The 27,173-nt window shown below is 38.3% G+C and overlaps 1 protein-coding gene across 2 annotated transcripts in view; it reads left to right on the forward strand.

Moving 5' to 3' along the window:
• Kitlg (KIT ligand) overlaps nucleotides 1-26,411 on the forward strand; it is an 82,111-nt gene extending 55,700 nt beyond the window's left edge. The window contains exons 4-10 of one of the 2 annotated variants that reach the window (XM_028783028.1): nucleotides 2,844-3,014; nucleotides 5,951-6,107; nucleotides 6,835-6,918; nucleotides 13,409-13,518; nucleotides 14,169-14,236; nucleotides 15,265-15,340; nucleotides 22,048-26,411. In XM_028783028.1, the coding sequence (XP_028638861.1) occupies nucleotides 2,844-3,014; nucleotides 5,951-6,107; nucleotides 6,835-6,918; nucleotides 13,409-13,518; nucleotides 14,169-14,236; nucleotides 15,265-15,304 (630 nt within the window). In that variant the 3' untranslated portion in view covers nucleotides 15,305-15,340; nucleotides 22,048-26,411. The remainder of the gene's footprint in view (nucleotides 1-2,843; nucleotides 3,015-5,950; nucleotides 6,108-6,834; nucleotides 6,919-13,408; nucleotides 13,519-14,168; nucleotides 14,237-15,264; nucleotides 15,341-22,047) is intronic. The other variant, XM_028783029.1, reaches the window with a different exon arrangement.
• The last annotated feature ends 762 nt before the right edge of the window (nucleotides 26,412-27,173 follow it).

Here is a 27,173-nt window from a genome sequence, read left to right on the forward strand (position 1 = left end):
CCAAGCCCCCTATCCCATCTCCCCTCCTCCTGCTTCTGTGAGGCTATGTCACCACCCACCAGGCCACTCCCACCTCCCTACCCTTGAATTCCCCCACACTGGGGGGGATTTTCATTATTGCCCCCCCCCCCCGAAGCAGCCGTATTCCTACTTGTGTGTAGATTACTGATAATCATTTTGTCTTTCATCGTATCTGTTATTGGGTCATGTAGTAAAAGCATGTAGTTGATCCTCATGGTACATTAAAAAAGAAAAAAAATCTGTAAGGAAGTTGATAGCTAAATCATTAGAGGTCATGATCTGCTCATAGTCCAGAGGTGTTGGTTTGGTGTCATGGTGTCAATTGGCATTTTAGATTAATACACGTGACGAATATATAGGAGTGTGAAGGATATACTGTGCCTGGAGTCTTACACAGGCCTGCTCCAGTTAACCCAGAGGATGGATGTCAGGAGGTAGTAGGAAGGAAGATAAGATCATAGGAAGTATGGAGTCAAGAAAAACAAAACAAGAAAAAAAAAAACAACAACGAAATCTCAGGCAAATTTTCCTATTCAAAGAAGTCTTTATTTGTTTCTTTTGATATCTGTATATATGGCTTAGGGAAAAAAGAGTCTAAAAGTTGTCTCTGACATTCAGAATCACTGTCAACTTTCTTGATCCTTCACATTTCTTCAGCAAAAGAGAGCATTCTATCCTCTGTGCTCTGTGCTTCTATTGGCTGTTTTAAGCTAATATTTGTTTTAAAGTATTTAAGTTTTAAATGGCCTCTGAAAGATAAGCAGTAGTAATGCCATTTTCAGGCAGCGAAGAAAGGATTCTGTTTGTGACTTTTACAACACTTCATCATCTATTTCATAATCTTGGAAGAATTAAAAAGCAGACCTCCGATCCTCTCACAAATGACATTCTTATTCAATTGTGTTTTGTTCTCTTTGCAAATCATTGACTCTATTTAATCACAAAGAAAGAAGCAAGAGAGAAAAGAAACTTCCTGAGAAGACTAGTCAAGACTGGTTCCCCTTGCCCCCTCCCCCAGGCAGGAAGGTCAAAAGAGGCCAACCCAGAATATGATCTGTTTACTTTGGTTCTCTCCTGAATAGATCCAAGAGTCTTAAAGAGCTGCAGCATAGCTGAATAAACAAATTAATGAATGCACAGGACCAAGTTAAAGATACAATGACTTTTCAGGAGATCTGTGATATAAATGCTAATGACTTGAATAAAATATAATAGTAAGGGCTTAGCAATATGTGAGTTGTTAGCAGGATATCCAAGAATTTATAGCAAGCCTAGTGTATGGTTCGGTGTTTCTCTAATCCCAGTACTTGGGAGACTGAGGCAGGAGGATCACAAGGTGGCAGCTTTGTCTAGACTTCATAGCAAGATCCTGTTTGTGTAGCAGAGTGGGGAATGGGGATAATAAGAAAAGAAAAGAATAAATGAATGTATGTCAAAAATTTAATATTAAGACAAGTTGTCCCTGTGTTTGAAAGGATAAACCTTGGGAAATCGTACCTCTCAGACGTGACGGAAGTTTATGAAAATGAGAAAGGTTATAAGTAAGATGCAACCTGATGATAACTGTTATAGAACTCTCCAAGTTAAAAATAAAAAAAATGAGTGAGCACAGTCTTCTATTGTAACTGGGGGTCTTTGTGAGGCACAGAAAGAGAGAAGAGAGAAAGAGCACATTTTTATAGGAAAAACCACAGGATAAAAGGAGTGGCTCAATTCAAAGCTCGGAAATTTAATTGTGTCAGAAGATCCGAGCAGATAGGCAAGAATATTGATCACATAAAAACAGAGTTTAAGATCATAATGCATATAGAATCTATTATCCTTGAAAAGCTGTATAGCTGTAACTGCCCTGAAATGCTCTGGAATGGTCTAGAGAGGAACCACAGAAAAATAAGGCTGTTTAAAAATGCTGATCTCCTGCAACCTGTGTCCCACCTATCCACACCATCTCCGTCATTTTCATGCTCTACACGTGTGACGTGTGATTCTGAGTTTATGTTGTTTGCTTGGTGTCTCTCAGTGAGATGTCAGTGCAGTTAGGCATTGATGCTAGCTTCCAATATCTATCTAAGTGGGCAGGACTGGCTACGGGAGCTCCCCCCCTCACCATGCTTGAATTACTGTTCTGCTATCACAACCTTGAAATTTGAAATAGTTCTTGGGCAAATTGTCGAATGATAATTTTGAACAAGAAATACACTTTCCTTTTGCACTCACTCCCACGGATGACACAGCTGGTACTGCCACTCAAGTTCCTCTATTCAGGTCTCAAATCGCATCCCTGCCCACGTGAATCTATCTATCTATTGAGAAGCCTTGGAATCTATCAAGACTTTTAGGTTAATTGGTTTTGAACTGGGAGTTCCTTCAGCACAAAGACTCCCTTTCCTAGTAACTTTTTTTTTTTTTGTAATCCTGTCTGTATTTAATGTTCTTTTGAAAATGCAGTGACTAAGCCATAAGTAGTCTTCCATAGAATTAAAGTCCATTACTACGTGAACTTTGTATGTCTGTGTGGGTGAAGGGAGGGGTCAGGTTGTAAGAATTGGCTTTCAATTGACCAAGGAAGAGAAGGTAAGGTATACAAGGGTGGTTTAATTTTCTTCCATGGAAGGACAAAAATCATTTATCCTCTGATCTCTACACATTTGTTTATTTTGAACTGTTAAGTCTGTCTTGAGCAAGACATGAATTGACCTCCTGTGTTCTGAGGAAATTCTTTGTCCTGGAGTCAGTGACTAAACTGCTGACAGATTTGAAGAGCCCCCTGAATCTGCCACACTTATAATAGATGCTTTGTCCTCTCTCTGAATTTCTTCCAGCCTAGTCACTGTTGGCTACGAGATATGGTAATACAATTATCAGTCAGCTTGACTACTCTTCTGGACAAGTTTTCAAATATTTCTGAAGGCTTGAGTAATTACTCCATCATAGACAAACTTGGGAAAATAGTGGATGATCTCGTGGAATGTATGGAAGAAAACGCACCTAAGGTAACTTGGTATTCATCAGAATTATTTGTTCTTAGAATTCTTCAAGACCTTTCTTAAGCAATGGTATTGGGGAGATGAAAGCCTCCTGATTTTATTTTATTTTAAACTATAAACTTTTAATTGAAGGATAGTTTAAGGAGAGTCTATTGTAGTTTTACTGCAATACTAAAATGGACCTAAATATTGCCACCTAAGGTGAAAATATAGTATCTTTACACTGTAATCTTAAAAGACAACTTTGCTTGTACCTTAATTTTTGTTTCATATTTCAGTGAAGTTCATATTATCATCCTAGCCTAGCAAGTTATAAGTGTATTCAAGAACACCAATAGCCGGGCAGTGGTGGCTCATGTCTTTAATCCCAGCACTTGGGAGGCAGAGACAGGAGGATTTCTGAGTTCGAGACCAGCCTGGTCTACAGAGTGAGTTCCAGGACAGCCAGGGCTATACAGAGAAACCCTGTCTCGAAAAACAAAAACAAAAACAAAAACAAAAACAAAAGAAAAAAAAAAAGAAGACCAATAGAGTCAACTAGCCTGGACCCTTGGCAGCTCTCAGAGATTAAACTACTAGCCAAAGAGTATACATGGGGTTGACCTAGGTCCCCTGCACATATGTAGTATATATGTAGCTTGATCTTCACGTGGGCCCCCCAACAACTGAAGCAAGGACTGTCTCTGACTCTGTTGCCTGCCTGTGGATCCTGTTCCCCTGACTGGGCTGCCTTGTCTGGCCTCAGTGGGAGAGAATGTGCCTAGTCCTGCAGTGATTTGATGTACCAGGGTTGGACAGTAACTCACAGGAGAAGGGGAGAGAAGGTAGGGGAAGGAACTGTGAGAAGGGATACTGGGAAGAGGGGGTCTGCAATCAGGATGTAAAGCGAATAAATTAATAAAAGAAAGTTATAACTGTGTTGAAAGCAAATGTTTCTCTTGGAGAACTGACTCAGACTATTTGCCCCATTATCTATAATGCCCCAACACATGACCCTATACATGACTCTAGTTTGGTTTCTGAGCCTATGGAATAGCCACATATCCCAGAACTCAAGGAATGAACAGTAAGAGGTTCAAAGCCTAAGTCTACATTGTTCAGCTTTGCATGCCTTAACTTCACTGTACTTTATGTCTAAATGGGAACAGTGGCCCGATCCCTTTCCAAAGAATCAACAGTAGAGAATCTTTAATGCCAGGTCAGGCAAAAATAAGTATAGACACTCCTGATATTGTTATTTGTGGTACTGTCTCTATAATAGACTAGACCTTGGAGTATCTAATTCAGAGGTTTTCAACCCCCTTATGGGAATCAAATGGCCCTTTCACGGGGTGGGGGGTGTCTCAGTTAAGCTATCATGCATATCAGATATTTACACTATATTTCCTAACAGTATCAAAATACAGTTATGAAGTAGCAATGAAAGTAACTTATGGTTGAGGGTCACCACAGCATGAAGAATTGTATTAAAGAGTCACACAGCATTAGGAAGGTTGAAAACCACTGAACTAATTGGTTAGAGGGGTCAGCTAGCTTAGTGCTACCTTTTCGCAGCATTCCTGCCATATTAATAATCTCTTCAGGACACTTGATCATTTCCATTGTTTCAGTTTCTGCTTTCTGAAGTTAGAATATACCTTGGAATCCACAATGTGCGTTAGCATTGTCTTGTACATAGTAGTATGCGCATCATACTACTACCTCAGACAGAACGTCATTTCATTTACAGCAAGTAGGAATTATAAAAGATCAGGTACATCAGAAGGTTATCACAAAGGAAATAACATATGTATTGGGGATTTAAAGATGAGTTGTGTTTAATAAGTGGCAGTGTTGGTTAAAGCATTACAAATAATAAAGAATGTACATTTGCTAGACATGGCATTTTTACTAGATCCCTAGAAATCACAGACGTGTGCTATTAATAAAATGTATTATTTATGTTATAGCCCTAATATAGACCTATTATTTGGATGTTTAAATTTTATATAAGTTAATCATACTATTCCTTTCTTTATGTTGTGTTTCTGTCATGTTGTATTGTTTATAAGATATGCTCGTGTTTATACATATATTAGTTGTTTTTGCTGTTTATAGAATTCCATTATTATTGATTATCCATTGATTGATTGATGTAAGGGTTACAAATACTGCTGGTAAAAATTTTACTGTCTTATGATATGTGTGCAGGAAAGTTTCACTAAGGTCTTTACCTGTGAGTAGAAATTCTAGACCAGTGTATACGAGTTTTCCATGGGGCTGCAAAAATGTCTCAGCAGTTAAGAACACTTACTGTTCAGGCCAAGACCCAAGTTTAGTTTTTAGAACTCATGATGAGCAACTCACATCCGTCTGTAACTCCAGCTCCAGAGGACATGATACCCTCTTTTGGACTCCATCCGCATCTGCTCTCAAATAGGTACATGCCACCTCTGCCACCTCAACGCATCTGAACACATAACTAAAAAATTTAAAAAATTGAAGGAGTTCCCATCAATCTCTATTCTTGTCTGTATTTAGTATGCCCAGATGTAAATTCTTGGAACATCTGTTATAGAGGAGTGCCTCTTAAAAGCTAACACTCATACTGGAATAAGCAGTTTTAAAATTCTTAATTGTTTTTTTGGAGTCATTCTCCTGTTGCCACAACCTTATTTTGTCCCATTGTCCATTGTTTCTTCTGTTTTGTTGATTGTCCCCTAGTTGCTTTGGTCATGAGTTGAGTCTGAGATTGACCCGATACCATCCTATTCTCAGTAACCATTTTGAGTAGTGTCTATTAGAATAGTTCATCGAAACCTGTTGGCCTGTAGAGTTCAAATACTTGAATCACTGAGGATATAGTCAATAGTCCATTATGCAGATGTCAAGTCCATGAGTTATTTCAAAACTAGAATCTTTCTTATTTGTTTTTTTGTTTGCTTATTTATTTCTTTGTCTAGAATGTAAAAGAATCTCCAAAGAGGCCAGAAGCTAGACACTTTACTCCTGAAGAATTCTTTAGTATTTTCAATAGATCCATTGATGCCTTCAAGGACTTCATGGTGGCATCCGACACTAGTGATTGTGTGCTCTCTTCAACATTAGGTCCTGAGAAAGGTAAGGTGTTTAAGCATTTCCTGTTTAAATGTACATGGTAAAGCTAGAACTTTTTCTAAGCCTCTACTGCTGAATGAACAGAATGTGTTGCTATAGAACGAACGCGTGTTTCTGATTTAAAAAAGAAAGCAAATATCAATGACTACCAATGGTTATCATCTAGCATGAAAGATTTGTCCTTTTCCAAGACAACGATACTCAACATTTCTTAAATTGAAGAATTGTGTGAGTTAACAACACATGATGGTGGCTCACACGTTTTCTTACTCTGATATTTGCTAGGAGAGTAGAATGATATTATTCTTCACCCCCAGCATTCCTAATGTTCACTTCTCATATCTTTTTCTTAAGGGTCTAACTCTGAGATTTGAGTTCTGAGCCTCACCAGTTCCTTCTGCATCCCCTCTCCCTGAGCTGGGTCCATATGATGGAACTAACTTCATTGCTTTCTTTTAAAACTATGACGGGTTACCAATAGCTCTTCACTATTCACGTTTCTAAGCATGCTTTACGCATGCAATAAGCCGTCACTCTACAAGACGACTATGGTGCATCTTTTGACACAACTGAGCAACTGAACTGAGTATCAAATAAATAGGGACCGCATAATCTAGACTTGGGAGGCAGACCCAGCCCTTACCAAGATACTGCACTTCGCCTTTGGGGGACTCTGTGATTCATATTAAAATCACCATGTAACACTGACACATTATTGCTTTCTATTTAGATTCCAGAGTCAGTGTCACAAAACCATTTATGTTACCCCCTGTTGCAGCCAGCTCCCTTAGGAATGACAGCAGTAGCAGTAATAGTAAGTACACGTATCTGATTTACTGCATGCATGGCTCCAAGTATCCTGTATAGGAGTGTTGCATGGACTTAAACAAAGTTTATAAATTATTACTAATACTACTGTTCTGTTACTGTTATTCCTTGTATGGTCTTCCTGACAATTAAATATCTGGTTTGGAGAATTGGATCTCCCTAGAGGTTAAGAGGACCATGAAGGAATTAGGGCAATAAGCTTTCTGCTAAGGTTATTTTAAATAAGGCATGAAATTAATTGAAAAAAAAAATGACAGAGGCCTTCTTTTGAATCATTGTAGGCTTAAAATAAACTTTGTGGAGAATGTCCCTGATCAAAATGGAGTTTTAAAATTTCAAGTGCATGTGCTAACTCTCTGTAATTTCAAGGATATTTGCAGTTTTTTTGTCTCCGTATTTACTAGTGCATGTTTGGAAATTTGCTGACGCTATTCTATTACCTAAGAATGTATGTTGGAGAAGAGTGGATGTCTTTCCCTAAAATTTCTGTCCTCTTTGCCCAAGAACCCACGTTCCTGGAGTACTGTCTTATTTTCAAATCTGTGCAATGATCATTATAAGGATTATTGAATATACTGTGTATATTTTGTTTTTTACAGTTTCATAATAGCTTATTTGGTCTTTAAAAGAAAACTCTCTGAAGTACATGCTTTAGAATGTTTTTCTATCAAAACTTAACCTGGATCTAAAATAAAGCTACATATAGTCTTTTTTTTCCCTCTAAAAATATCTATATATTTCACAATGTAGACATTTAATACATCTAATGGAAGGATACTGCCTGAACTCACTGGCTGGCAGTCTACAAAGTCCAATATTTTCAGGACAGTCTTCTGAAACCGAAAATTGTGAATCGCATTCATATAACACATCAGATTTGACAAATTTCACAAAGAAACTGGGCCTGGTATGCATGTGTCATCTCTTCTTTTGTCTACTGATCTTTTCAAAGGAGCCAGTTTTAGCATCTCAGATGCTCTGTTCCTGTTTTCTTGATATTAAAATTTACTATTTTCATCCTCCATATTTTGCTTTTAACTGTCCCAACCTGTCCCAGATTTTTAAGTTGGAAAAATGACATTGTTGACTTTAAGCTAATTTCTTTCCTTAAAGGGGAAAAAAAATGCCTTTGTACAGCTGTTAACTGAGTCACATGCATTTTTGTATATTGCCTTTCTATTGTTTTTCAAAGGTAGGCATAGGTGCATTGTTTTGTTCTTTCTTGTTTTTCATAAACAAATTCTGAATATGTAACTAGGCTGGCCTCAGATTTGCAATCAGCCTGCCTCAGCCACTGAAGGGCTGGGATTACAGGCATGTGGTATCATGCCCAGCTAGCTGTCTTGGGTATTTCAGATCTTCATATTTCTTGCCATTGTGGCTGACCTTGGATCAAGTTGCTTTTTCCACTTGCTTTCTGGTTCCAGTTTTTGTCCTCTGTTTCTTCATTCGAGCTCCGTTCTTCTGCGAGACCCATTTCCTCTCTATTTTATCTTCAGTATCTCTTTGTGTTATTTATAGTGACGCTAGGAACTGAAATGTACATTTACACTTGTAACGTTTTTCTTAGAGTTAATATTGGTGGATTGGCTGGTGGCCTTCAAGAGAAACAGGGACCTTCCCTGAACCAATCTATTGTGTTTATAAATGTCATACTCTTAAGCCATAAACTCCCATATTTAGCTTTCAAACAGTTGTTTGAAGCAACTGTATACCCTTTCAAGTAGGAAAATATATGTCACGTTTAGGTTATTTTCATACCTTCAATTCTTTCCTCAGTCCACCCTCCTAATCTCGTTTCAGGATGTAGAACCCCTTTAGAGTTCCCTGTAATACAGATCTATTGGCAACAAATCTTTTTTCTTTTCTTTGAGAAATGTCTATACTATCTGCTGCACGGAGAGGTATTTTTTACTACATAGCACATTCTGGGTTAATAAAACCTTCTTTTATTCCTTTGAAGACACCATAGCATTTTCTTCCAAAAATATTGTATCTGAAACACAAAAATCACCACTTCTATTTTTTTTTCTCTCCATGTACTCTATACTGAACAGATTTCACTTTATGCTGTTTGTTTGTTTGTTTTTAGAAATGTGAAAAATGTCAATAACAAGTGATTTTCTTTGTATTCATTTTTCTTGGTTTTTGTCTAGTTTCTTGAACATATAAGTTCCAATCCCAAAGCTATGGGAAGTTTGGCAGTAGTATTTGAAACTATTTCTTCTATGTTCTCTTGCTCTTCTTCTGAGAAAACCAGTCACACATAATTTGGTCAGATTGGTATTGTGTTCGGTGTCACAAAAGTTGAATTCTGTTTTTATTTCATCTTTTAGGCTAGACTTCAAACTCGCTGTGTAGCTAGTCTGGTCACACATTCTGATCCCCTGCCTCCACTTCCCAAGTTCCGGGATGACGTGTATTAATTTTCTGAAACCTCATTATCATTGTTGGTCTCAATGTATGATTTTCAGTCCTCAGTTTTATGGTTCACTAAGATTTCCTTCTACCACGTCTGAACTTCTTGTTTTTGTTTTAAATTTTCCATCTGCTTTTTTTTTTTTTGGTATTTTTGCACAGAGATGCTCTATCTTCATACTAAGACATATTTTCTTTTGTCCGACATTCTTACCATCTAATTTGAACATGCATGCCATCTTAGCATTTATATCTTTTTTTTTTGTTTGTTTGTGTCTTCATGGTTGGGGTCAGATATTTCTCTAAACAATCAGTAATTTTTTTTTAACATATGCTGCACATCCTGGCTGTTATATTGTTCTATGGCTTCTGAATTTTGTAGCATTCTTTTAGAAGCAGTTGAGTTTCATTTGGTGAGAGGTTCATTTACTGGTAGATAAATGTCATCTTCTTTTCCAGGCTTGTTTTAAAACTTGGTTAGGGACAAGGACACAGGGGCAGGTGACTGGGGTCGGGCGGGTGGTAACTTCATTGTTAAGGTTTGGGATTTCTGTGCTGTTTCTAGAGTACTATGACTATTGAACAATCTGTGCAGCAGACTTTTTGCTTTGCCGTGAGACTTTATCAGGGTGTCTGCTTGATAAGAGTTGTGTTCTTGCCAGACTTTGTTATGTGTCTCTCTGGGCATGTATAGATTATTATTTGTCTAGTAGATTAATAAAGACTCATCAAAAGGTTTGTGATGCTTCTTATTAACATAGTTCATTTCTACCAGTATGACTACTCAAACTTACCCAACTCAGCAACCCTGAACGTCCATCTCTGGAGAGAGCAGTGAGCCTTAGTGAAGGGAGTTCTGTCTCCCCAGACTAGAGAAGTCAAATGCTGGAAATTAAATTGCTAATGGGTCTCAGTTTGTATATTTCTTTCTATTTCGCAATTACACATTTGTACTTTTTGTGAACTAATTTGTGAAAATAGGTGTTTCATATAATGTGTTGTGAATTATAATTATGTAGTTTGAAAAGGCTACCACCATCAAGATTAGAAGCAAAAGAATGTCCTAATTACCAACTTCAAGAAAACCTGAATGTAAAATTCAATACTATTTAATCCTTTACTTATTAATTTATTTTGCAAGGTGGATATCCTTTCATAGTTTTCCTTTCCTCCTTCATCCTCATTTATTTTTCTCTTTCTTCTTTCATTTGTAAAGCACAGGTCTTACGTGTCACAGCTTGGCTAGGTATAATGTCACTCATAAGTTAGATAGCGATGCATAAAGCTATCTACTGTGGCACTCACATTCATTATCAAGGAACGTGATACTGAATAAGAATCATCATAGGGGTTGCTCTATGTATTTTTTCTCATAGCATAACGAAAATTAAACTGGGGAAGAGTAGTCAGGAGACCTTGAGAAAAAGCATCATAGTTTGTTAGGATAAGTCTTTCAGTGGTGATAATCAGAGGACCGTGTGACTATCTAAAGGGGAGAGATGGAATAATATACAGGCCTACTATTTATATGAATGAGATTATACTTACAGAGTAAATAGTAGCATTCTGTATTCTCAAAACACTCAAGTTTGAGATCCTTTTAAACAGTATTGAAAGAGTATGGAACATGTTTTTCATATTTTTCTAGAGACCTGTTGTACGTCAGAACACCTGGACACATAAATAGCATGATGGGCTACTTGCTTAAGCTTTGTAAATCCTTAGTCAATTGGTGTGTTATTATCCCCTTTTCACGGGACTTCTGTGAATTTACAAGAGTTAGTATGCATGTTCACGGGGGCCATACTTAATGGCTATTAAGAGTTAACCATCAACTATGAAGACAACTGGACACTGTTGGACAATAAGATGATGGGCTAGTAACTGAAGTGTTTGGGATCTGAACCAGTTGCCTGTTTCCTAAGTGCCGGGAGAGGCATTGTCATGGAGTTCTTAAGCAGGCTAACGCCCTAAAAAAGAACTCAGCAAGATGAGCATCGTTTTCTGTGTTCTGATGTTTTCAAGATGTTCATTACTATTACTTGTAACAACCATTACTTGTAAGCTATTTCACCCAAGGACAGGTTTTAGTAATAAGGATGACTCAGAGTCTGTCCAGATCCGCTCTCTTTCCCACAAGCTCTTGGCAGACAATCGCTGTATAAAGCAGAGGAGTTCTGTAATGTGCATGGGCTTTGGTTCAAATACCCTTCGAGTGGGCTCTGAGGCATCCAGTTGTGGTGGAGAGTCCTGGTAGAGGTGCTGAAGTCCTCCCCAGAGATATGTGAGAAAGCCTTTTTTGATAAAGCTGTCCTCTCTCTCTTAAGCATTATTAGTATGCCTGGAAGAACTGAGGGCAGGTTTCCAAGCATGAAGTAATAGAAGCAGCAGTGAGCTCTGGAGAAAGATGATTACCCTGGCCTTTTCTTCTCCTTGTCTTTAGAGTCCTGCTCTCTTCCCTTCCTACAGAAGGAATGTTGCTGTATTTTAGAATGTGTGACTTGTGTTGACTAATAGTTCCAGCATTAACAGTCCCAGTAAACAATGATGGCCACAGCAGGTTGTCCTTCAAAGGAAATAACAAACACAGACTGCCAACTTATTTATTTGTAGACATTGAAATTCCTAAAGTGGTAGAAATCCCTTGTGATGTCCATCACTCCTTCGGTTATTCTCCATGTCTTTGCGACTAGGGGAGCTATTTGCTTTGGAGAGATAAATGAATATTGATTCCCAATTTGGGATGCCTAAAACATGTCTGTCCTGTGACTGTATGATGGGGGAGGCCAGAGAACTGTTCATTCTGTCTTGAGGAAGCAGTTTGTTGTTATGTAAGTGGATGACACGATTTCAGACAACTCCCCACACAATTCCTGCATCTCATAAGCACCCATTCCTAAGCATTCTCTCTAACACACGCATGCACACGGGCTCACAAACAAACATGATTTGGGGAAGACAGGAAATACAGAACTAGGAAATTCTCTCCTTGGCATCCACATGTACTGGGGGGAATAGCAGATTCCTGTCCTCACTATAGTAGATACGATTTATTTCTTACCTTCTAGGATAAACTTTAGAATTTTTCCCCTTTATCAACATGGGGTGCACATACACAGTGGATCTGTTCCTTTCTAGCAATCACTTGGAGGGATGTTAGCTGCTAAGTAATTGTAGGCTCACCTTGTGACCAAATTCTTATTGTAAGGTTACCTAAAAGCAGTCACTCTACACTCTACCTTGATCCTGTGTTGATTTGTGTCCTGTCGTTGTTGGAAATGTACAATCTCTTTGAAAGGGAATTTCAGGCTAGCAAATGCTCCAATGTTTCCAAAAAGCTAGACAGTTCTTTGTAAATGAGTCCTGTAGGAAAATCAGTCAAAGTCTTTTTTTTTTTTTTTTTGTCACTAAAGGGTTATTTCGTGCAGGGTGACACTGGTGGCTTCAGTCATTCTTCCGAGTAGTTTCAAACTTTCCAACATAAAATGAAAAGAAAAAAAAAAGTCCTCCTCCACTGTGTGTACTGAGGGTGTGAATGAGCAAAGATCCACAATTTTAAGGCTGCTTAAAGTGCTGTGTTTGCAAGATGCATTTTATGATTTGCTGTCTGCAACAGACTAACCCTAGCTGAATGGGTGTAGGATCTGAAGGTTCTTAAATTGGGGCTCAGAATGCTAAGAGCAGGAAGGCTAAACAATATTAAGATAATCGATTAGAGAAGAAAGAATTGCATGATGGTAGAAATCCTTTCTGCTCAGGAATATATCAAGGCTGGATTCCAAACATGCATGACTCTTAACTGTGTCAAGTCTCTTCCTACCTGTTGGATTTCTTTTTTTCTTTTTCTTTTTCTTTTTTTTAAAACACCTTTGTCTTTTAGAGATTATATGGTTTTATACTGCTTGCAAAATGAAAATTGAACAGAAAACCCTGCTTTTTCTGAAAACTGTAAAAGGTTGTACACGTCATTACGGGATCCTTTCACCGTAGCCACAATCTAACAGGCAGCCCTCTAGAACATAGCCGAGTTATTTACCACTGTGTCCTTTTAATTGCAGGGAAAGCCGCAAAGTCCCCTGAAGACTCAGGCCTACAATGGACAGCCATGGCATTACCAGCTCTCATTTCGCTTGTAATTGGCTTTGCTTTTGGAGCCTTATACTGGAAGGTGAGCATTGCTATTCTTGCTACCCCCTCATCAACTTTATATGCTTGTTTTTCATATATATGACACTTCTCTTTTCCAAGAAATGGTTCTATTGAAGAAACAATCATTCTTACTATAACATAAGGCCTCAAAACATTCAAACGTTAGTAAAGTTTCCACCATTGGGCATTGGAGGTGTGTCCTCTATTCCAGAGAAGGCACACTTAAGGGGTGGGGCCCTGTTTAACGGTCTGAATTAAATACAAAAAGAAAGAAATATATATTGAGACTCATATGCTGTGCTTAACAGCCAAACAGATGTGCCTTTCTGTGGCAGCTCTTTGGAATGCCCTCTCTTTTGTGGTCTTACTGGTCTGTCTAAAATTCAGAATGTGCCAAATCATTATGACTCAGCATTAAAGAAGTGCATTTTTAATGTGATAGCTATTTATAGAACAGCCCACGAATGCTGAACTAGACCATGCTTTCATTGCACACACACACACACACACACACACACACACACACACAAATATTTTGATTGATAAAGTAAAAGCACCCTTGATGGCAGTTCAGTTGTCTTTAATGATAACAGTGCAGACCACTGACCTCAAGAAATGCAGCAGCCACTGGTGTTTCTACAATAGGTGTCACTGTTTTTGTTTTTCCAGAAGAAACAGTCAAGTCTTACAAGGGCAGTTGAAAATATACAGATTAATGAAGAGGATAATGAGATAAGGTATTTTGTTCTCCTGTGTGCTCACATAAGCTTGGTGTTGTCCTTTCTCATGCTGTGCACATGCACGATTCTGACATCTTTAGGGAGGTGTTCAGAGATGGGCCACACCTCCCATTCAGTGTGTTCTAGATCTGGTGCGATTTCTGGCCTCCCACTGTGTCTTCAGTCCTCCATCTTTACCTGGGAATAATGTCTGGGAAGGCACATTTGCCTCTGTTCTCTTTTCTAGTGTCCTTACGTCTTTTGGAGATGACCTCTTTCACCTGTGTCTGGTGTCGTATTATGTGTAGGCTGTTGGCTGAGTTGCCACGATCACACTCTTTTTGTCTTCAGCTCTTGTAAAGACATTCTCTGTCATGTTATTTCTTAAATCTCTGTATGTGGTTCTACTTCCTGTCCACAACACTATACGTGGCTTTCCAAACTTGCAGCCTTTGATATAACTTTTCCCTACATTCTGCTTTTCATATCTCATAGTTGTCTCCAATGAATTTAGCATTTTACCTAAAGCTAAATAAAACCATTATTTTAAGATATTTTCCATCCTACTGTAACTCACCATGATGCCTCTTTCACCATTCCCTCCAGAAGTTTGTTTTGTACCTCCGATTTTAATTTTCAGCATAGTATTTTCTCTTATAATGTCCATCAGCGCATGTACTCGTGCACACATACACACGCACACACACACACAAACACGTGTGCACATGTGCCCCATGAGCATGTGCATGTACATGCACACACACATGCACACACATGTACACACATACACACGGCCTATAAGCATTTTCAGTGTAATTTTTTAAGAGTTTGTCAGCAGATAACATCAACAAAAAATCATCTTTCTTCCCCCTAGGATGGGCTTGAAGATAAGCTTTGGTGTATAAGTCATCCCCAGCCCCACAACCCCAGCAATCTTTTGCTACTCTATTTGCTGCATCTCTAGAATAGCCTCTTAGAATGCCTGGCTCTTGGTGTGCTTTAGAGTCTGTCCAGAAGCAAACAGGATTTCTCTTGTTGTTTTTCAGTATGTTGCAACAGAAAGAGAGAGAGTTTCAAGAGGTGTAATTGTGGATGTATCAACATTGTTACCTTCGCACAGTGGTAAGTTGTTGGAAATCGAGCTGCAAGAACTTGCTAGAGCCATAGAAAATCTGAAAGGCCAACATTTAGAAACAAACTGTATTTTTATGTCCTTGATAGGACTGTTCGCTAAATGGTAGCGGAAGCCATTACACAGTTGAACTATAGGCCTCTGACTGGCAAATCTCAGATTTTGAAAGGTGGGCAGTGTTGGTCCATATTAGTAGATTCATTTTAGGTAGGAGATGCGTGAAATATTAATCACTTATTGTTAACTTGGAGTAAGAGAAAACAGCAAGTTAGGAATAAAAAAATAAATAAACAATGAACACAACCAATTTTGATTAGATATGGCCACTATCAAATGACAGTGATCCATTTACTAGATACTTAATAAGTGGAAAAGCAAAACGAAACAAAGTATTTTCCCACCACTTAAAAAAATAGTCAGTGTCTTATAGCCAGAATAAAACTTTCAAGGTAAAAGGCCACTTGGTGCAGGGCTCCTCATAAATAAGCCCTACCCCAGTCCAGAGTGTACTGAGTATATAAACCAAGAACAGATATTTAGGGTGGGGTATACTGTGCAAGAAAGGTGACTATGGGACCGTTGGAGCCGGTAGATGCTTATCACTCCGAATGGTTTGGAGCAGGCAGATGCTTGTTATCGTTCACGCCATCTCCTTTCTGAGCTCTCAGGCACCTGGGACACCTGGAAAGGTATCACTTTGAGGCACTATCAGCTCAACCTTTGACTTCCTTTTACCTCTAGCACCTGGTCACTAACGATGGCTGACCCTTGCCTGCATTTTCCACAGGGGATAGCAATGCTTGCTCCTCTCCCTGAAGCCTCGGTTCTTCCTGCACACCTTATTTCTGATAAGAGTGTCTACTGAACTGTCTCTCCTTTCCCTATAAGTCTCTGTCCTTTCAGCTGTCACCCTGTCCCAGATTCCAAAATTATCTCTAGACTGAGTCTTCCCTGGGGTACCTGGGTCATAGTCCCTGCCTCTTGCTCTAATAACTTCCCTTTGATTGGCACGAGAGACCATTTTTAACAGCTGGACTTACCATGAGATAATAATTGCTCCACCTACATTTGACTTTTGCCTTCAGCCATCCCCGTGACTGCCACGTGCAGCAAGGCTATGATTCTCTTATCTGCTTCCATCCTGGCTTCTCTAGGTTCATCCCAGCCCCCAGCCCCATCTAACGATATAGGCAAATTGAGTTCTTTTCTAAAACGGTATTCTCTGAGCTGAAATTATTGTTCATTTTAGAAACCCCGTTCTCTGCCTTTCAGCCCCAGCACAAGCCCCAGCTTTTCCTGGATCTGCAAATTCAGTTCCTTTATGCCAGTCATTTACATGTCGCACCTTACATGGTTAAGTGCACCTTAAAAGTTCCGATGATATCTGCTCTTGTTTGGTTTGGGGATCAAGTTTCAACGATCCTGCAGTTTTGATGATGGTGTTCGCCCCGTGACATTTGGATTATCATGGGGAACCCAAGCCACTTGCTTAGGAGGAAAAGGATCAATGACGTTTTAGAGCAAACATATTCAAATGATGTATGAATACTTCACCTAGTCTCAGAACATGCAAGGGCAGGAGCTGGGTCTGTCTGGTTTGGACCTTACCCCCGTCACTCAGCTCACTGCACGTATGAAATGGACTCTAGATGAACGTTTGTTGAATGAATGAATCAGTGTGGCTTAAGTAAATTTAACCAAGTTGAAGAGTGAACATTCCATAGGTAATTCGCCAAGGGAAATACAATTGGAAGACAAAAAGAAGAATCATCTTTTAAGAATAAGGAAATAGTGCAAGAGAGAATTAAATGATGAGCTAGAAACAAGAGATGTTTCCTTCTTTAAAAAAATAATGCTGAAGTTGCGTTTGTGGACATGAAACATGAAGATATTTATATTACATTAAAAACTGACTTTGTCGCCTAGATGATATTATGTAGACAGAAGGTTATGAGAACTCATGAAGTGGGTTGTATGCAACACAGATTAAAAGAGAAAGAGAAAGTGGAGATAACTTACATTAAAAGCTTCGCTTTTGTTATAGGGAGACGGTATTGTTTATTCTTCTCGCAGTGTTACCTCAACATGCAGTAAAAGGGGTATTGGTGTGTGCAAGACAGCCTCGCACAGTTGTGTCCTCATTGTAATTATGGCCCACAAAAGGAATTACTACATAATACATTTACAAAACTCAGAAATAACTAACGGACTTTACAAAGGCTACACAGTGAGAACTTAGAGGTGAGACTGCTGCATCTAGAAGATCTGAATTTGTTACAGCCCAGGATATTGATGTGGACAGCATCCCATAGGGTTGCACTGGGTCCACCCACATGCAAACTCTGTTTGACAGGGTGGAGCAGTCACTAGCAATAGGAGAAAGGCTTGGTTCTATCATTGAGAGAGGTAATATTTACATGAGATACATCAAATGGTGGGTGATAGGTTTTTTTTTTTTTTAGCAATAGAAAGGGTTAAAGTGGATACTGCACATGGCATGAACAGAGGAAGGTCTCAGGGTACAAACGGTGCTACAAACCCACAGAAGTTGTATACCTTGACTCCAGTGACAATCACACACACGCAAGGTGTCTTAGAGTTACAGTTGCTGTGACGAAACACCCTGACTAAAATGCAAGTTGGGGAGGAAAGGGTTTATTTGGCTTTTACTTCCATATTACTGTTGATCATCAAAGGAAGTTGGGGCAGGAACTCAAACAGGGCAGGAACCTGGAGGCAGGACCAGATGCAGAGATCATGGAAGGGTGCTGCTTACTGGCTTGCTCCTCATGGCTTGCTCAGACAGCTTTTTTTTTTTTTAATTTAACTCAGGACCACCAACCCAGGGATGGCACCAGCCACAGTGGATTAAGGTCCTCCTCCATCAACTACTAATTAAGAAAATGTTTTACAAGCTTATCTACAGCCTGAGGCTTTTTTTTTTTTTTTTTTTTTTTTTTAGTTGAGGTTCCCCCTCTCAGATGACTTTAGCCTGTGCCAAGTTAACATAAAACTCTCCAGTGCACAGGGTCGGTACCAAGAGGAAAGACTGGATATCAGTTTGAAAGCACGTTTGAATTCTAGAAGTTATAGTTTATGTCCTATTAAGTAATGTAAAAGCTGTTTTGAGGGGCTAGAAACATACTAATTATCCCATCAAAGCAGAAACTTAGGAAAAGTCATCAGATACTGGTGTGACCAGTGGGATAGAGGTTTGAACTGGAGGTAGAGATTATACCCAGGAGAATTGTGTTCCATTCAGATGGGAGGGGATGAGAACCAGGATGAAGGCCATGGCAACTAAAAAGATGGACCACTTTGGAGGCATTGCCAAGAAGAACCAGTCAGTCTTTACTGGTAGACTGTGCAGCTTCATGAGTCTCAGAGATGATTGGGAAATTGGGAAAGGAAGAAATGAGATATCTGGAGTCAAGAGAGGGAACTGTTGATAAATATTGATAGTTCCGAGAAGTTACTACATGTGTGTCATCAAAGTAGAGAGAGAGATCACTTGGGGCTGGAATGGTAGACTGGAATTTGAAAGTCATCTACCCAGAATCTTACTTGAGACCTTGAGGAAAATCCAGTTACCTCAAAGAGAAGGCTCAGGCTGCCTGATGGGAAGTAACAGGTATTTGTGCATTCATTTAATTACTTTCAGTTATCATTCCATGGTAGGAGAAAGTAAATTATTATAATTTCAAAAATATTCAAACATACACACACACAATTTTACAATTTTAAATGTTTTTGAACTTATAATATGTAGCGTATTTTAATGTGTATATACACATATGTACATTACAATTTATATTTATTACACATTGTAATTTATATAGACACAAACACACACATAAGTAGAAAGTTGTAAAGAAGATAAAACAGAACACAACCTGAATCTTCCTGTAGGTCAGAGCTACAGTGGGAGAAATCGATCTGAGACTTGGTAGGACAAGCCTAAACTAAGCCTGGACATTTAGGGCACAGGCTTTGAATTGGTAGATAAGTAGTGATAAGTAGTCATCGAGACCCTGGTCACTTTACTAGATATTTTTTAAGTCCTGTTGGCGAGCTTTCTTTCACTCCTGCATTATAAAGCCAGAGACTAGAAAAGGTTAGCTGAGTCCAGAGTTGAAGCCTTGCCTCTACAACTAGCTGTAGCACACTAGATGATTTAGAATATTTTAACCTCTATATTTTCATAGGAAGGCATATAGCATCTCTTGATCTCTCAGCCTGGGTACCACACTCACAGTAGTTATTATCATACAATACAGTATAATAGCCTAACTGTGTACCGAGTTAACCAACCTAGTTTTGAAGACTTACACTGTTTGTGTAACAAAATCACACAATGACTTGTTCCTAAGAACGTATCCCCCTCGTTAAGTGACACTTCACTGTATAGGATAACAACGCTCTTTCTGTTTATTTCATGAATATGTTACAAAACTATCATTCTAAAGAAATGTAACTTTGCTCTACGAAAAAAAAATGCTGTTGGTCTTCAGTTCCGTTTCTTTGCTTTACTGACTCAAGAGCAAAAGTCCAAACCAGATTTCCAATCCTGTTTCTCTGAGTAATTAACTCTAGAATTCAAATTATGCATAGCTTCCTCCCTTCCCGTGGTTCCGATCTGCTTGTCTTACCATGCTCTATTTTTAAAACGTCAATTTCTGAATTTTTTTAACCTCTCCTCATTTATCGATATGGGCTTAGTTTTGCTTACCTAAATTACCGGAAGATCTGAGCAGTCAGCAGTTGAAAACCAGCACGGAAAAACTGAAACAAAGTATGGCTTTCGTGTTTCACAAAGTTACAATAAGATATACGGAGGCCAAATGAATTCCTCAGCATGTGGTGCCAGGATTTCAGTTGTTCTTCCTTGGAGTACACATACTAAGTGTGAGCTTGTTGCTCTGGTTTTCTTGGCTGAGAGAAGTGACTGTTTAGAGCTTAGCTCAGCCGCCAGGATGCTGGAACTACTCAGGGATGAGGCTGGTAGTCTCTAACCTGCTGCAGTTATGTCTCCTGGACCACCCCATCTGACTCCTCTCTGCACTTTGCAGAAACCACTATCTTGGGCTGCAAACATCTCTCTACCACTCTGTGTTACAGAGCTTCAAAGTTGCATAGATTGCTCTCTCTCCTGTCTCAGACTAAGATAAATGGTGTTTTGAGGGCATGAAAGCTGAAGGATACTAATTTATTCATTCCTTTTTTTTTTCCTCCTTGTGCATGTGTGCTCATGTGCACATATACATGTTGAAACAAGAGAACAACTTTGTCAGTCCCTGGGTACCATCATCCATCTTGGTTTTTTGAGACATCTTTTATCAGCTTGGAGCTTACCAGTACCTCTGGGCTGGCTGACCAGCAGTCCTCAGGGATCTGTCTCTGTAGTGCTGGGATTATAAGTGCATGCTATCACACCTAGATTTTTTTCCAGTTTAAATGTTATTTTCATTAGCTTACATAAAAAATGGGTTTCAGTATGGCTCTGTGTGTATTTGTTTGTGTGTCTCATTTCTTCTACCTTCCTGTAGTTTACAACTGTTTTTTTTTTGTTTTTGTTCTTTTATTGAAGAAACCTACTACTTTTTTATAATGATGCCTTGGATTTTTACAGCACATCAAGAAATAAGTAGTATACTCAAGTAGGATATGCTCAGCTTGTAACCCCACCCCCTGCCCTGCCCATCATCTCTTCCTCTCTCACACCTCTTTTGTGTCCTCTTCTCCACTCCAAACCTTATCCTTCCTCAGCACCTGTTTTCATCTTCTCTTGGTTTCCTTTGCAGATTCTTAGACTTTAATCCACATTTACACTCATGTGTGTGTGTGTGTGTGTGTATGTGTGTGCGTGTATTACGTGGTAGGATCTGCACATAAGACACATAAGAGACAAGATAGGCTTTATCCACATATATACTCCTGTGTGTGTGTGTGTGTGTGTGTGTGTGTGTGTGTGTGTGTGTGTATTATGTGGTAGGATCTGCACGTAAGACACATAAGAGACAAGATAGGCTTTATCCACATTTATACTCGTGTGTGTGTGTGTGTGTGTATACACAATACATGGTAGGATCTGTACATAAGACACATAAGAGAACATGTTTGGTTTTGTTTCTGAGTTTGGGTCACCTCACTTAGCATTATACATTCTAGATCCTAGCATTTTCCTGCCAATTTATCTTAATTTCCCTTTTCTTCATGGCTGACTAAAATTCTGTTGTGTATATGTAGCACATTTCATTATCCATCCACCTCTAGTGGACGGGCAGGCTGGCTCCATTTTCTTGCTCTCATGAATAGATAAAAAATGAAATTTATCCATTCTCATGTTCAAGAAATGCTTGCTGCATGTAGATTACACTGCCTGCCAGGCCCTGTTCTAAGAATTGTGCTGCAACAATGAAACTAAGTCTCGTCTTATGAAGCTTACTTTCTAATGAGAAGGAATAGACAACAGATCATCAATAAGATCATTTGAGATAATGTCTTTCCAAGGAGACAGTGGCTAATCATCACAGCTGATGACAAAGGCCCCCCCAACCCGGTTCTTTGAGACTAAGTGGAACACACATTACTAACTTGGTTTTTCCATTCTGTGTTTTTAATGAATTTAGCTATTGGGGAAAAAATAAAGGAGGCAGAAAGACACATTTTAATCTCTCTCTTCTTTCTTCCTCTCTAGGCTGGTAACAGTTCATGTTTGCTTCATAAATGAAGCAGCTTTAAACAAATTTCTATTCTGTCTCAAGTGACAGACCTCATCTTTTATCTGTTCTTGCTACCGTGACCTTGTATGGATGATTCAGAAGTTGGAGCGGAGTGTTTAGCTGTGAAACCTGCACTGAATTATCATCTGTAAAAAAGAATTCGCACGGAGCAGGACTCTGAAGGTTTCGCAAGTAATGACGGGGACGAGATCCTGTGTTCAGTCTACTTGTGCCATCTGCACGGCTTGGGAAATGTCTGAGTGCTGAAAACCCACCCAGCTTTGTTCTTCAGTTACAACCTGCAGCCTGTAGTTAATTATGGTCTCTGCAAGTAGATTTCAGCTTGGATAGTGGGGGGAATTTTTTTTCACAAAGGGATGTAGAAAACAAACAAACAAACAAACAATAACTCCGTAGCATCAGCCACTGTATGGAGTTGAAAGCCATGGGGAGTTTTGTTTTTTTTTCTTTTGAGCAGGCTCAGACGCTCTGTAGTTACTGATTAACAAGAGCAGCTTAAACGTCAGGTCTTCCTGACGGAAATCCTGTGCACCGTATCCTACTAGAGAAATGGACATGGGTAGCTAGTTCTATCTGTGCGGTGGAGCCCATGCTGAACTTCAGTATGATGCCACGGTATATGGAAGAGTCTCCAGAAGAGTCCTTACAGGAGAAAATTGTCAACATGGACCAGCGGAAGAACACGCCAAGGAAGACATTTGGCCCCTAGTGAAGCCGGTCTTTTCTCTTGACAGTCTCTCTAGAGTGTGTAAATCATGTTTGCAAAATTATAATGTGATGTGTTTATGTTTTAAAACTACTGCAGAGGTATGAAAACAGATTTGAGAGAAAATGCTGAATGTTTAAGGGTCCTATTTTTTTTTTTAATCCTGATGGGAGAGAGTAAGAATGGATGATGGTATTTAGTACCTAAGATCAGAAATGGACACTTTATTCTAATATGGGAGTTTGCAAACTAAGTCACTTGTATTCCACAAGAATACAAGGAGTCAGAAGACATTAGCTATTTGCAGTATAACCATTATCTCTTTAAACATAGCCATTTATTTAAAATCAGGCACTCTGTATTCATTAAGGTTTATGAAATGAAATTAAAAAAGAGAGAGCTTTATGTAGTTGTGCATGTCAGTTTGCTATTTAAAATGTGTGACAGCATTTCTCATATTAGACAGAAATTGGCAGCGATTCCACGATGAACATTGTGCTCTCAAACCAGCATTTACAAGATGTCCTGTAGATGCCCCTGATGGAAATATATTGAAAGCAATTGGCTAAAATCGAAATATGACTTTTCTTCTGCCTTTATTTTGGTGAAGGTTCTTTTCACCTACCATAGACATACAAAATTTAAACCTTTTCATACTAACTCAATTCTTGTAGTAATTTTATTTTGCCCCGTACTAAAACCTCAAGACAATTAGTTTCAAGGTAATTATGCAAAAGCGCATGGAAACCGAACTGCTAGCTTCTATTCTGTCTTGAAGCTGCATGAAAAGTTCTAGCTTACCTTCAAAGCTCGTCCAACTACAACTCCAGTCCATGGTGGCTGCTCTTCTTTGTACCAAAGAGTTCAGTGGTCTCTATAGCTCTTTCTCTAACGCTCCGAGTTTCCTCCAATGCTATCATTCCTGCAACATGAAGCCCAGTGCACTGAGATACTGTATTTACTCGTTCAAGCCCTCAGATATTCCAGGATACAACTGATTAGTGATCAATAATTAGAAATCAGCTTAGTTACTGAAAGAACCTATATTGTTGCTTGGCATTGACTGCTTCGAGAATAGTAATAGCTGTAGGTTAACACGAGTCATAGGTATAGGTGTATATAGACTGAGCCTATTGTTAATTCTCAGTTTTGTGGCTTGATTTATTTATCTTCTAGTTTCATTTTGCTCAGGCTTATGAAAATGCTATTCGCTGAGCTTGAGAGTACAAGAAATATACATTTGTCCTCAAAGCTAGCAGTTGGGATTTTAATGCTCAAAAGCACGGTCTTAAAATCAGTAGAGCTAAATCAACAAATTTAACAGATTATAATACCTGACATGGTAGAAAGTGGAAGATGTGTCCTGCTTGTCAATCACGTTGGTTCGTTGAGAGTAACATAGATTGCCAATTTTTATAAAATACTAAGGTTCAATAAAATGCATGGGCAATAGGAAAATGCTGAACATTATTTTGAATGCTAGCTGCTTGGACATTAACTGTGGCATATCTGCTTTCAGATTAAAAATACATATCCTTTGCATAGCCTATTCCATGTATGTTCTGAATATTTTTTTTAAATTATGAGAACCTCAAACCGAGAAGATAAAGTATAAAATTGCCCTTTACATTGCCCATTTTTTCTGAGTGTTCTCTTTTGTAATGTGTAAGATTTGATTTTCAATGAAAATTATCTGAGAAATCTGCAGAGTGTAAATTGTATTGAAAGCTTTGTACCTCCTTGGTAGAAACCAAGCCTATATCAAGACTATCTGGGTAATCGGTGGGTCGTGTTAGAACAGTTCTGGATTTCATATTGTTATCTAACATGCTTACCACACTGCCATGTTTTAATGAATTGGAGAATTGAAGCTTTCTATACAATAATAATAATAATAAAAAAATCTAAATTGCATTACAAAAAGTAATGCATATGAGAAAAAATGGAAATACATGAAAGTATGTACCCACAATGAAGTATATGCTTTTAGTAAAAAATTAAACACACTTCAGTGAACTTTCATGTGCTTTGAAAAAAAATCAGTGTCACATAGCTTGGAACCTTAATTCAGTCGAAGTTATAAATGAATGGAAAAAATCTGTTGTGGAATATTTGATTGTTTCCACTGTGTTTCTAACAGTAGGTTTTGATTTCGTGATTTAATTCTGATATGGAATCTTAGCTATCCTGTACACGTTGTTGAAGAAATATGTTTCTCAAATTAGGCAGTTAGGTGTAGTTGGGTGAGCATTGAGAAAGATAGCCAGGAGGTTGTTCTGCTTTGCCACAAATGGATATAATGTCCCCACTCTCTTTGGATCTCAGTGTTGTGTTTGTGTGTAGATAGGTCAGAGGTCACTCTTCAGGAGTGAGCCCTTATGCCATACAATTAAAAAAGCAAAGAAAACAGCGAAAAGAATCCTAAGCGAAATACCCAGCTCTGGCTTCTGAACAATAGGTTAGCCAATGAGAAGTCTTTGCTGTTTTAATTTCTAATGTAAATAGGGTCCATTAGTAAAAGTGAATTCAGTCTTAAGTAGAGTGAATCGGAATAACCATTTACACAAGAGATGGCTTTTACTTTTACTTAATGAATGTTTGGGATCACCTCTGAGGAATGAAACCCAGGAGAGCATTTTCACCAGGAAGAGGTACAAGACGCCGATAACATTTGGAAGTGTGTCAGAGGGTAAATGTAAATGTTCTCCTTTTCTTGATAGCCAAGAACAGAAAGAAATGTAGGGTGCTACTAAGGATCTTGGATGCCAAGAAATATTTTAAAGCCAATTTGTAAAAATGATAAACCATAAATTGTATTTAAAATTGGAGAAGTAGGACAAGGATTTTAAAGTAAGCCAGTTTATCTTTGGAATGATATTGTGAAATTGGCTTTAAATGTAACCATTCCGATCAAAATTTATTTATGGAGTCTGATTACACAACCCTTGTTACTGCCGCTCCACACAGTCTTAAAAGGCCTTTGTCAGGATAAAATGACGGTATCTCTTTTATAACTGATGGGGGTTTAGGAGTGATTCATAGTAAGGTGAATATTTATGATCCTGGAATGTTTGTAAGCATTGTAAATGCACAACTGCCATCTCCAAATATTTTCTTATAAGACTGTTTTTAGAAGAAGAAAATTGTCTAAAACACACAAAAACTGTGGTATTTTCATTTACTCAATTTCTAGGCTAAAAGAGTTCACTAAATAAAATTTTCCAATCGGAATTCCTATAGTCTTACCCTCCAGTAGTCTAGGCATTAATATGTGATTATTGTGTCTCTCTACCACTGTTTTTTTTAAGTCAATGAACTTGAAAAGCATCCCGACATTTATATGGCTTCACAGATATATTGCTAGTTCAGTCATAGATTGGAGTTTGCATATTGTAATGTAAGTGTATGTCAACACTATTCTAAATAGTTTATGACTGAAGTTTAATTAAATAAAAGGTTGTAAAATGTGATGTGTATGTGTATATACTGTATGTGTACTTTTTAAAATAGGTATATGTCCTGACCCTTTTGATACAGGTTTGAATTTGAAATTACATTATATAAACATATACTTTATTGTTCTAAATAAAGAATTTTATGCACCATCATAAATCTGCCCTCTCATTTGATACCTTAAGGTTTTGACATTATTAATAACATGGATTAGCATTTACTAAGCTAAAATTCATCTTTGTGTGGACCCTTGTCATCAAGAAGCATTTCATAGTAATGTAGATGCAGATGGATAAGAAATGATTTTAATTCAAGAAATATTTTTTTATACCATTAGGCAAAGGTGATCAAGGTGAAATGATGAAAAACTTTCAAGAGTTTTATAATGTAAGTCAGGAAGAGAAATGAAACCCACTATAATAGGTACAGTCACACTGAAGTAAGTAGATGCTAAACTGGTGTCCAGTTAACATGCCTATGGCACACATAAGAAATGAATAAAGCAGGGGATGTTCTTAAAAACATTGGTTTTGGGGTTAAAACTTACAAGGATAAGATTCACCAAAGCAAGAAGTGTAAAAATCTCCTGGCTTTTCCCATCTAGTCAAATAAGCATGTCCTTAGCATATGTTATGTACAAAAGAAATACAGAGAGATCAGACCTTTGTAAGGGACAAGAGGTAATGAAGACATGTTCTTAGTGCCCATATTCATATGTGGTTTTGAGAAAAATCATTGGCCTATTAAATTCACTATGGTGTCTATGGTTTGAGAAGTATATAAACATCTTACTCAGTCCTTGGGTAGCACTACCTGGAGACTACACAAGGATTAATCTTTGTGTCAGTTTGCCTGGAGATAGAATTGCCTAGAAAAATTACCATGGTGTGTAAGGACTTTTCAAGACAGTTTTAACTGATG

This window comes from Grammomys surdaster, unplaced genomic scaffold, assembly GCF_004785775.1.
Source record: "Grammomys surdaster isolate TR1022 unplaced genomic scaffold, NIH_TR_1.0 958, whole genome shotgun sequence".
Lineage (NCBI taxonomy): Eukaryota > Metazoa > Chordata > Mammalia > Rodentia > Muridae > Grammomys > Grammomys surdaster.